The 12,509-nt window shown below is 37.9% G+C and overlaps 2 protein-coding genes across 3 annotated transcripts in view; both read left to right on the top strand.

The window, feature by feature from the left end:
• rfesd (Rieske (Fe-S) domain containing) overlaps nucleotides 1-1,706 on the top strand; it is a 4,995-nt gene extending 3,289 nt beyond the window's left edge. The window contains exon 5 of the mRNA XM_079898232.1: nucleotides 1-1,706. This exon is cut by the window's left edge and continues 65 nt beyond it. Within this exon, the coding sequence (XP_079754358.1) occupies nucleotides 1-247 (247 nt within the window). The 3' untranslated portion in view covers nucleotides 248-1,706.
• Nucleotides 1,707-4,368: 2,662 nt separating this feature from the next.
• The window catches only part of rhobtb3 (Rho related BTB domain containing 3), a gene marked incomplete at its 3' end in the record, with an annotated part of 28,008 nt that continues 19,867 nt past the window's right edge, over nucleotides 4,369-12,509 (top strand). Inside the window, exons 1-4 of one of the 2 annotated variants that reach the window (XM_079898213.1) lie at nucleotides 4,369-4,471; nucleotides 8,967-9,125; nucleotides 10,002-10,242; nucleotides 10,465-10,657. In XM_079898213.1, the coding sequence (XP_079754339.1) occupies nucleotides 9,124-9,125; nucleotides 10,002-10,242; nucleotides 10,465-10,657 (436 nt within the window). In that variant the 5' untranslated portion in view covers nucleotides 4,369-4,471; nucleotides 8,967-9,123. Of the gene's footprint in view, nucleotides 4,472-8,617; nucleotides 9,126-10,001; nucleotides 10,243-10,464; nucleotides 10,658-12,509 lie in introns of those variants that run through there. The other variant, XM_079898214.1, reaches the window with a different exon arrangement.

The raw sequence follows: 12,509 nt of genomic DNA, 5'->3' as shown, positions 1-12,509 counted from the left end.
TGAGGGGTTATACAGGGCTAAAAACCCCATGGAAGAAGACCCTACCCTGCGGTGGTATTCCAAAGGCATAAAGCAGAGAGTGCACAAAGTGACGGAAGTAGATGAAGACATCTTTGTGACGTTGTCCCATTGCCCCGGGTGGATTGAGTCAGACTATTATCAGACTGAGACGGGCAGGGCAGAACTGAGAAAAGCGCAGGAATCGGAGGATGGAGAAGCAGACGTGTATGCAGATGAAGATTTTTAGTCTGGCAGCAACAGTGAGACGAGAGCTTCAGAGATCCTAAGGGAACTGCATATATTAAGATTGATGATTTCAGAGTCAGGCTACTTGAATAAAACTGCCATTTGACATCATGAATCAAAAAATATCATACCCTTTTTTGTGACTGTGCCAGGCTCTCTGTACACCTCCATGATAGTGATGGCTGTCTTTCAGCCCAATTTTCTCAACTGAACAATGACATACTGGAAATTGTTTTGTATTAGACGAAAAGGTGCATTCTTAAATGGATAAGTTTTGAAATACCATATATGAGTATACAGTATACACATATTATGTGTATATACTTTTTACATTTATGCATTTGACACATGTCCTGAATGCTCTACTGTTTTAGTTACAGGAATGCAATAATAATTGTAAAATATAGAAAACGAGGCATTAAAAAAGATTTTAAAGATGTTTTAATAATAATAGGCCTACACTTTTCTCGTATTATGATATCTTCGGGTATAACAGAAAGTTGGTTCAATCTATTTTTTAAGCCGTGAGCTCATTGACATTGATAATGCCATGTTTAGTTTCCAAAATTTAAATTAATTACCAAGTTGATTACTGCACAAATATTTAACTTTGCATTCGATTATTATTCCATGCATGAAATATACTGAAGAGAAACAACCATCAGCATCAGGCGAAGCAGAAAGAGTAAATGGCAAAGTGCAGGAAATTAGACAGTCTTGGCATACATCATAATTAATTTTCATATTATAATAAATAATTACATTTGTTTGGCTCCTGAATGACTAGACATCGTCCCTTGTTGGAATGGTTTTACATTATAGCATCGTCTGAATGTGTTGTCTAATGGACTACTTGCACAACTATTTCCGCGTTCTAGTTAGTACATACAGAGAGTTTCCGGTTAGAGCGTTCAGCGCTCCTACATTCACGAGAATGCAGATTATGTTTTATGGCTGCCAAATTAATTGATTAAACAATGAATAATGATCTGTATTAATTATCTTGAGCCTGCTGAAATGTTCCTATAAATATATTTTCTTTTCAACTGTGCATTCTGAATAAGAAATAGGCTAAATATATTTATCCACTAAGCTGCAGCAATCATGCTCGTCTTCTCATTAACAGCTTTTTTTCTCTTTCTGACATTTCAAACCTGTTGGGTTTACATTTTAAAATGAAATTGATTACTAAAAGGATTGCTTGTGTGCGCTGGTGTTTATTCCAGTCTTTTAAAATAGTTGAATGAATGAATGCTCGCGGGTGCCTGTAACGATGTTAAATAGGCTAGGCTAATCAATAACGTACACAGCGTAGAAGAGAATGACAGTCAACTACTTCGAAAAGGCCTATTATAGCATTTTGGGCATAAACATGAAAAATAGTGAAAAGATTGACATTGAAAAAATGACATAGAATGATTCAAATATTTAATCCAAATAAATAAATGTTCGTGGTTCGTACTGATGTTATTCATCTGTTCTCCTACACTTTAGTGTCACGAACACTGACACCCTGTGGAGAAATAATGGAGTATTTTTAAAGGGGACCTATTATGCAAAATTCACTTTTGCATGCTGTTTGGACATAAATGTGTGTTGGCAGTGTGTGTACACAACCATCCAATAGTGATAAAAATCCACTCACTCCTTTTTTTATTAATCCCCATAAATCATCAGCAGTGTCTCCCAACGACCTGTTTTCAGAATGCGGCTTTAGTGACGTCACTACAGCACAGGCCCCGCCCACGAGTGTTGACAGACACTGCCGTTTTAACATCGCGTTCACAGTGACAGTGAGTTGTACCTTCTAATACGCTGATTTCACGCAGCCGCCATTTTGAAATCGAAAGTGAGGCTCGGGTGGGAAAAACCCCGGAAGTAAAGATAAACAACAATGCCTTTGGACTACCAACCTGAAGCTGCTGCCGCGATTTACACTATTGGATGTTAATATCCAATATAGGATATGTATATAGTTCATTCCTGCTTCTTTTTTTACTTTCTGAATTATATAAAAAAAATATTTTATTTATAAATGAATTTCACTGTATATAGTCTAAAGTATAAAAGAAATGTATGTACAGTTTTAGAATTGACACAACATCATTAAACACAACAATACGCCATCGCATTCACGACTCTCCTGTGATTAAAGGCGACACTTCCGGTTTTCTTCCCACCGGAGCCTCGCTTTCGATTTCAAAATAACGGCTGCGTGAAATCAGCGTATACTGTCTATAAGTTGTACCAAAGCCCGTCTACGGAAAGCCTGTTCACTCCAACGCCCTATTAAGTCCTATTGGTTGTAGGTCCAATCAGAGTTCCACTGCCACGCTCGTCATGAGTGCAAAATGAATGGGAGTCAATGGGGCTAGACGGCTAAATTTGTCTCCCTCACCCGATTGCCGTTGAGAAATCTCAGATTTGATTGTAGGTTTTGCAAGTTCAACATGGGTTATAGATCGAAAGTTGAATGAACAAGTACTTATTTCTTTTCGATTTCTTACAGGTTGAGTTGTTGTTGCCCATAACACGCTAGCATTCTGCTAATGACGTCAGCATTCTGACACCAAGCAATGTGCAATTTCTTTGCATCCCCTTTCGAAAACAACATTCAAATTACTAGACAAAAAATTATATCCTAAGAAAAGTGGATTTTGAGCGGTATAGCTCCATAGACCTCCATTCATTCTACACTCGTCATGTGAGCGCCCTCATATGGAGCCAGAGTGGAACTGCAACCGGAAGTTTATTGAGTGGCACTTCTCCCCTCATTAGACTTTCTCTGGTTGTACACATCCGCCATTGCTGCACTGACGAGTCGAGAATGTCTCCCAAGCGTTGTAAGTGTTGTGTGGCTGGATGTATTAATCCACATAGCTCTCTCTCTATTTACTCCCGAAATCTGAGGCAGCCGCTGAAGACGAGGTGGAATTATTTTGTTGTCAAAGAAAATGCTCCATCAACTCTACCGAAATTCGTTTATGTACTTGCGCACTTCTTATACTGTGTTTACTCAGCTCTTATGGTGATTTTCTGGAGTAAAACTGACGCTTCATCTTTTGTGTGATGTACAATTAACTTTATTAAACTCATCAGTATATTTTTGATCATCATTCGGACCTGGTCCGAAACAGCAGTCTTGTAGGCTATTAATACATACAAGCAGATGACAAATACGTTATAACCGTAATTAAACTAAACCTGTTCCATCTCCATACAGCACTCTGACTCTGTAGGCATTATTGTCCGACTCTGGGTCGAAATGAACACCGTTACTGAGAGTTTCTGATATTATCATCATTCCGTGAGATGAAATTGTCCTGAGACTGAGCGCGAGCTCATGAAGCTCCGCCCCCTGTGCCGTGCAGCAGCAGCTTATTTGCATTTAAAGGGCACACACTAAAACAGCGCGTTTTTCTGAACACCAAAAAGTGACAATTTAAACATGCTGTAAAAAATGATCTTTTGGGTATTTTGAGCTAAAACGTCACATACACACTCATCAGAGGGGACATCAGAGACTTATTTTACATCTTGTGAAAAGGGGCATAATAGTTCCCCTTTAACACCCGCTGCTCTCTAAAGATCGGCTTGGGTTGGATTAAAACTTCATGTTCCGATTAATTTGGAAAATTCTGCACACAGTAAACATCAGAATATACCTTCTCCTGTCAATAAAAATTTGTCAAATTTTTAAATCTTATTGCGGACACTCATTGACCACAGTATATTGAAAGTAAACTTAACCGGAAATAAGTGAGACGTACTATTTCCAAACGGAAGTGCGTCACGAAGCTCAGTGCAAGTGGTCCATAGATGTTATATTCTAGGAATGATAAAACTGAGCTAGATGCACTGATCAGCGGCTAGACGTTTTCTGAAGAAGGGCCATGGTAGGGACCTTTTTGATATGCGTTTATGATATAGTGGTTTTCAATTTGCAATGCAGTGACTGTAAAATATGTATTTTAAGCATGGGAATGGTATATTTTGAGTTTTGATATTTGGGATATGGCCATTAGGCTATTTTTGATTGGCCATTGGATTTTGTTACACAGACCTGGCAACCTATTCCACACTTCTGATTTGTACTTTACAACTGACCCTTTTGCTCCTCAGGGCAGTGGGTCCAAGATCAACGCTGAGCCAACAGCAGACGTCTTAGACCAATGGACACTACTGGACTGTGGGGTCGCAGATAACATTTGACCTATTGAGTGTGGTTAGTATGGCATTTACTTTACACAATCGTGGGTTTTGAAATATGACTGCTTCTCTTATTATTGCTGTTATATTGTGTTGTGCTGATGCATACTTGTTTAGCCTGTATACTTTTGTGAGTGTTTTGAGTATGCTTTAATAATGTGTTCAGTTCTCAACTCTGCAGAATTGACAGACCTTTATTGAATACTTGATTCTGATTGGCCAGTAGGCCTGTATCACGTTCACTTACACTACTGTTCAAAAAGTTTATGGTTGGTAAGATTTTTTAAATAGAAATCTCTAATGCCACCAGGGATGCATGTATAGATTAAAAAATACAGTAAAAACAGTAATATTGTGAAATATTATTATACTTTAAAATAACTTTTCTATTTTAACATATTTTAAAATTTCATTTTAAAGCTGGCTATTCCTTCAGAAATCATTGTAATATGATGTATTGCTGCTTAAGAAACATTTCTTAATATTATCAATTGTTGATTTTTTTTTTTCAAGATTATTTGACACTTAGAAAGTTAAAAAGAACAGCATTTATTTGAAATAGTAATATTTTGTAGCATTATTAATGTCTTTACTGCCTCTTTTGATAAATGTAATGCATCCTTGCTGAATTAAAGTAATATTAAAAATAATTAATAAATAATAAAATAAATGTAATGTAATGTTGCATAACTTGCCACAATATCTGGAAGATAATGCCATAGCATTCACTGGTTTAACAAAAGATAAACTATGCAGCAGTGTGCTGAGTAAGTGAAATTTATTAAATGATCCACAATTATTGATTATGAATCTATTTAGCTGAGAGCAGAATCTTTAATAAACTCAAATGGTGCCTGTTTAACAAATCCCATGTTTCTCTCTTACACTAGGAACAAAGAAAGGACAAGAAAAGACTGCCTAGTCTTGACTATCTATAGATAGATATCCATTCATGCCTTCTCTTCTCATACTGCAGTTATGGACTCATAAACATAAACAAGGCCTGTTGTTGTTTAATGTCACTGAATGGACTGTTATTCCCGTTCTCAATGAGGGATAATGTGTGTAGCTTGTGTAAGATCAGGGGTCACACTTCCCTGTGGTGGTTGTGATTTCCGGGCCAAGAATGTACACGACGGGCACGTGATTGTGCATTGGAGTAGAAATAAGATTCTGCATGGCAGATGACCTACAATAACCCACCCTGCCTTTTAGAAACAAATGTTCTCAATGGTACACCAACCAAGCAGCCTTAAAATAGCATAAACAGCTCTCAGCAATACTTGTAAAAAATGCATGTTTTTGAAGCGTTGACAAACAGAAATAATTTATTTTTGCTTGAATGGAAAGGACTGTAGCTTGATGTCTGTCATGATAAATCCTCGTTAGATCATGAATTCTGGAAGTTGAGAATACTATATTTAAAGTAAATCCAACTGCACTGTAAAAAGGGATTTTTTTGAGGTTGTCAAAATGTGAGAGGTGCTCCCATGTGTAAACAATGTTATGGTGCTGAGATATGGCTTGTTTATGTTGCTATATGGTTGCTAGGGTGTGGATAGGCAATTGCCAGGGGGGGTATTTAAAGACGACTTGGCAGTCTGAGTCAAAAGAGCAAACCCCCACGTCTTTATGTTGTTTTGATCCAGAGTTATGGCCCATTCGATTTAATACACGATTGCTTGGGTGCTCTTAATGGTTGCTAGGGTGTGGCTAGACAGTTGCCAGGATGAAACCTAAAGCCTACTGACATCCTGTATCAAAAGATACAACTTACATGTCTCTACACTGTTCTGCACGTTGTTCTGATAATTAGAAAGTGCTAGCTAAAAAGACCACCCCCATGTCTCTACAATGTTCTGATCCAGAGATATCCATCTCATTCTTTTTCAGTGGAAGTCTATGGGGTAGTTTCTAGGGTGCTCTGTATAAAAACTAAATAGTTTCAACTTAAAAAAGTAAGTTTTTGTGCTGTTTAGTCAACTTGAAATGTGAAGTTGTACTAAGTGACAACTTGGATATTTGAGTTGACTAAACTAGACTACATTTTAAGGCAGCATGAACACTGAAACAAAAAAACTTTACAGTGCGGTTGCTAAGGGATGCTAGGAAGTTGAAATGACCCCATTTATTGGCTGCTTGCTTGGCCGAGTGAAATGAGCCCACTCCCAAGTCTCCACCACATTCTGATGTGGAGATATTGATGTCACAATGTCACAATCTTCCTGCATGTAACGATAATGCAAAGCTTTTCTCTTTGTGTTCAACGTCGATGGGTGATGGACTATATTAGACCTGTTTGGATAAAAAGCTTGTTATGGTAAAATTAAAATAATCCTTTCAGGAGATCACAGACTGACTGATGGAAATAAGGTGGAATGGGAGCTTAGACTCGCTGCGGCTCAGGAGAGATGATGCTATTTTGGGGATCTCAGGGGGGGGGGATCTGAAGGGTGCTGAGGCTTTTTTGATGTCATATTGTGGCAAACAAGGCAAATTAAAATATACACAACACTTGGCTAAAAATAGAAGTGTCAGATTTACTGAAGTACTGCAGCTTGTTTATGAATGGCATGTTGGGATAGAATTGTGGAAGTCTAATGGCAACTAATTCCTGGAGACGAAGAGAACAAACAACAGCTTTTATTCTTTGCAGATTAGGTTACAGGGTCAAATGCTATTTTTAAACAGCGTTTCCAGCGTCAATACTTTGCCTCAAGGAAATCGACTCTGAATTTACAACACCTTTGTTCTACACCCGTGGCTCACTATAGGGGGCCTCAGTTAACGAAAAATGTTTTGAAAGATTTCGAAAAAATCCTCTTGGTGCTGCAAACAATATTTAAACTATTTATATTCTCAGATAAAATAGATTGTTTTTCACTATTCAGAGGCTGATTGAGCTGAAATTCTATAGCTATATATATAATTTCATTTATTTATTTATTTTATCTATCTATCTATCTATCTATACAGTATATATATATATATATATATATATATATATATATATATATATATAAATTTAATAAATAAATCAGTTACTTTTGTTCTAGTTTCCCGCCACTCATTAGTTACTATGGACACTCGTGCCATCAACACACCTGTTCGTCATTTAGTTTGTTATCATTGTGTATTTAAATTCCTCCTTATGTTCAGTTCATGGTTGGGTGTTGTCATAGTTTGCATGCTGTGGATTCCCTGAGTTTGTTTTATTAATAAATCTTTTGTTCATTGGAACCTTTTTGGACTCGTCATCATCATCATCTGGACTCAACTGTGGCAGATGCATTAAACTGATCAAAAGTGACAGTAAAGACATTTAAAAACGCTATAATTTTTTTTCACAAAAATATTTAGCAGCACAACTGTTTTCAACATTGATAATAATAAGAAATGTTTCTTGAGCCAAAAATCGGCATATCAGAATGATTTCTCAAGGATCATATGCCATCACAGGAATAAATCAAATTTTACAATAGAAAACAGTTATTTTAAATTGTAATAATATTTCACAATTTCAATGTATTTTTGATCAAATGCATGAGACCTCTCAAAAACATTAAAACAAAAATCTTACTGAACAGCAGCGCAGGTACAGTGCATATATATACAGTTGCCTATACTGTTTTAGCTTGGCAGATAGTCTGAAAAAAAGAAACCTCCAGCCTAATCAAGTCTTATTTGTTTATATCATGCAACAAATGCCTATTATTACCACTGCAACCTTTTATTAGCGGATCAGTGCATTGAAAGCCCATAATATTGAGGTAGTACAGTTGTGTGGGTCAGTACACGCGTCCCACTCGCATCATACAGTGGTGTCAGCATGCAGCATGTCTAATTTGTGTTGCTTGTGAAAAGCAAAGCATAAATATTGTTATCTCACACCCAAAGGGCCTCTTGGTGCCCCTACGGGCCCCTGCCATGTCTCAGCTCAGGCATTGCGGTGGGCTTTTTTGACTTTGGCTAGTGTACTGAAGGACTGTGGCGGGCTCCCTGGGGCCCAAAACCCATGTGTTTTGTTTTGCATGCGAGCGTTATATGCTTGTGAAAATCTGGCAGTGAGACTGCATTTTTATTTGTTGGGAGTAACAGTCCAAGACTTTATAATATCATGTATTAATGACTGAAAGTGCCATTGGTTTGAACAGACAAAACAGCAGAGGCACAGCACTAACACGACCAGCCTGTGTGCGGTGTGGACAGCAAGTGTTCACGTCCGTCCGATCGTTTGCTGAGTCAGGAGGCTCCCACTCGCGCTGCCGCTGGTCTTTCTTGTTTAACCCTATATTCTTATCTCATTGACCCATGAGCTTTGACGTTATGCTCAAGTGACGTCTGGTTACAGTGCTCACATCGTGCCATGCGTCCCGGGAAGCGCTGGATCCCTGTTTTCTGTGGAGTATGAACTTGTTTCTTCTAGCGCAGGATCCACTGGATCTTTTCTGCCTGGATGTGTGTGTTTACAGCCGGATCGTTGCGCACCTGACACTCTTTCACTTTTACAGCGCGTGTTTAATGAATGAACCGTTCGCTTTTTCATTCTGCTGACGGATTGTACCGTGTCCGACCTTCATTGCGGAAAAAAGCCGGAGACTGATGTGAAAACCCGCCGCTGAAGTACGTGCTCTGCGAGCCTTGTTCCAGCGGACTGCTGTTGTGATCATGTAAGTATGCATATGATTCATGCTTTGCCATGACTGAAGCCCCAATAGCGCAAAATTGACAGTTATGCTACAGTACACTGAGGTAAATATCAATGCACTGTAACTGTTACTATGCATTGACATTTGCACGCATGCATAGGTTGGTTGCGTGTGCTATGACAACAGTTACTATGTATATAGAAAATGGTCGATAAATAGATTATAAAAATGTGCACTATATGAATATAATACATGCATATTAATGCACTATAACATGCAATAATAATATGAGCTATTTTGGGCTCATATGTTATTATTTGGCCCTGCTTATTTTACCAATGAACATGCTCATAAAAAAATTAATTGTAACATTTTACCATAAAAATGTATTCTCATTAAATTGTTCATTTACACTTATCTTTAACATTATTTAACAGTACAACTACTGTGGTTTTATACATATACATACACATATATATATATATATATATATATATATATATATATATATATATATATATACACATCGTGTGTAAGGTTACTTACAGTTTTTCGTAAGTACAAAATTTACAAAATTGTAAGTTACAAAATTTTCCCGTTAAAATTAATTGCAAATCCAGCTTTCTCTGTCATCTGTTTATAGGTAATTCATGGTTTTACTTTCAAAAATCATACATTTACCAGTATTGTACAGTTCTTCACCGTATATGGTAAGCTGTGTAAATACAGTAAAAACCCGTTAATTGGTTAACTGTATGGAGCATTTTTAGAGTTACTTCTGTAAAAATTACAAAAAAAAATTGAGTGTATGAGAGTTAACTGAATGACTGTGTGAATGCTAGGCTTTGTCTGCTTATAAAAAGACAAACGGTTGTATTGTAATTTAAACCGCTGCAGGTCTATACACATAGTGGCCCTGGGTAGTGAGTGTCCTGGGGGCGTCGGTCCTGGGGATGAGACTGCCGGCCCGGGACAGATCCAGAGTGGTTTGTTGTGGAGTTACCTGGGCCACGGAGCTCGGGAATTGGATCCAAACTCCATGACGCCATCAAGACATCCCCTGAACCCTGCGTTTATAGAGTACCAGTCAAGAGTATTCGGGGATGTCAGAGTGATGGTGCGGGATTGTCCCAGCTGGGTGAGTAACAGAGTGAATGAGAGAGGGATGATGGGATTCAAAAGCAGGATTAGGGTTTCTGCAGACTCTGGGAAGGGAGTTGTTTTCACAATGATTGGAGGACTAAGAGGAATTTAGCTACAGCAGTGATATCCATAAGCTGATTGATGGAACAGATGCTGAGCTACTGAGATATGCCCTCTAAAACATCCCAGGTCGTTTCATCCTTCATTTTAATCGCAGGACCTTTTGGACAGTGACTGGGCGAGCGTGCGGAGCGTTCTGGAGCAGGCCGACATCGTGGTCATTAAGTACTCGGTCAACGACAAACTGGCCTTTCAGCAGGTTAGAAACGGCTATGCTCCAAGACTTCGCCCTCTTCTTCGACACTGGGGTCTTCCTGTGATTCTGGTAGCCATTGGGGCAAGACTAAATGGTGAGACGTGATTTGCTGTTTCTGTTTTGCATTTGTTTAGTGTTCATTTAATTGATGTTTTCTATATTATGAAGTAGAAAACTAAAAGATAGTCAGCCTTTGCAGTGCAGATGTGGAAGATAATGGACTTAATGGAAACAATTTAACTAAACTCTGGTTAAAAATTGGCATATGGTTTTGCTTATGGAATGTGAGCTTAAGTACTGTAAGCAGAGCAAATAATGTCGAGCAGTAATGATGGTATGCATTTAAGCCTAATTACTTAATGTCAATCAAAGTATTAGACACTTAAATTGACTTTTAAACATTCCTCAAATGACTAAATGCAACATTCAATTCATTTAAATGGATGAAACATAGAAACACTATGGTACTGTGATGTTGAACTGGTTATGCCTGCTACAGACTGTCCGATTTCGGCAATCCTATAAGATCATTACAAATCACACTGTACGGCGTGATCTAATAAGCTTGGGTACGACATGCAAGTCACTAGACGTAGGTTGTAGCAGCAAAAACTGTGAGATGAGCATGCTAGATTTATGACACTGTCAGAAAATTATTGCAGGCTATCTTTGGTTGCAAGGCCAAGACAGTGGCCATCTTTGAACCTCTCTCACTGTACGACCACCGTTTAGGAGCCACGACCACAGAAATCACCACAATTGGTCATCTTTCGTCTGGGACAGGCCAAAATCGTGCAAAATTTATCTTGAAATGCAGCACAGCAGCAAATGAGAAGCTTCTGACTTCAAAGAAAAGGAAAAAGTGTGATCGAGCTGAGATTTGGCACTCTTTTGATGTGCTGAGCACGGCTGCACCATGAGCGTTTGTTGAATATGCTCATAGCATAGGTAAACATTTATAGACTCATAGACTCAAAGCACTTAGACCACAGATTTGGCTCCATTCACTGTAGAAGTGGCGGCTCTCCGCTCACTGCATGACCTTTGAGATGTATAATTCAAGATGTGATTTCATCCAGCTACGGCATTTATCCCGGAAGGATAATGGAGAAGGAACAAACACATTGCAAAAAGTTCCTGTAGCACAGGCTTTCTTAAACTGGGGTTCTCGAGTTGATGAAAAGCTAACAATTAATTAAGTAATAAAAATGTCAAATTTAAATAAAAATAAAAACACTTACTAAATATTTAGTTTACCTTGCATGTCATGTGATTATTAACCAACATTTGAACCGTGAATTTACAGAAAAAATTACTCAGGTCAAAGGAGCTCAACTGACAAAACTGCTGTAAAGTTTTGCTTGTCATAACTATATTTTTTATACTGTGAAGATAATGTGTGTTGCTTGCCCATGCAAAGCTCAGTTTGATGCTAGGGTGTTGTCAGGGTGTTGATATGCAATTGCTAGTTTGTTTCTTACAAGTGGGGATCATACGTTCGATCACTAGAAAAGCAACAAGCATGTGTGTATTACAAACAGTTGCAGAATGAGTTATGCAGAAAGTTTAAAGGGATAGTTCACCCAAAAATTAAAGTTCTGTCATCAAAGTTGTGTTCATATTTACTTATATCTTATGTCTTACGAATTGGTCAGTGGATGAGACTGTATATTTACAAAATATTTGCTAAAAAGCCATTTTTCTTTTTAGATATGTCTTCAAGGCAAAAATGACAATTAGCTCACAGCAGCAATGGTGATATTCTCGTGGTTCTAAACGTTGCGCATGCGCTGAAGTTTTGTTCTAAATACATGTAAATTAATGCAAAAGTTGCTGCCTTAAATTTTTAAGTACAATCAACTTGGATGTTAAAGTCATTTCAACTTAAATTACATTAAACTGACTTAAAAGATGAGTTGAATCTTGTATAACTTATAAAACAAGTT

This window comes from Squalius cephalus (genome assembly GCF_949319135.1).
Source record: "Squalius cephalus genome assembly, chromosome: 17".
Classification (NCBI taxonomy): Eukaryota; Metazoa; Chordata; class Actinopteri; order Cypriniformes; family Leuciscidae; genus Squalius; species Squalius cephalus.
Note: the sequence above shows the minus strand (reverse complement) of the source record. Positions and strands in the feature narration are given on the sequence as shown.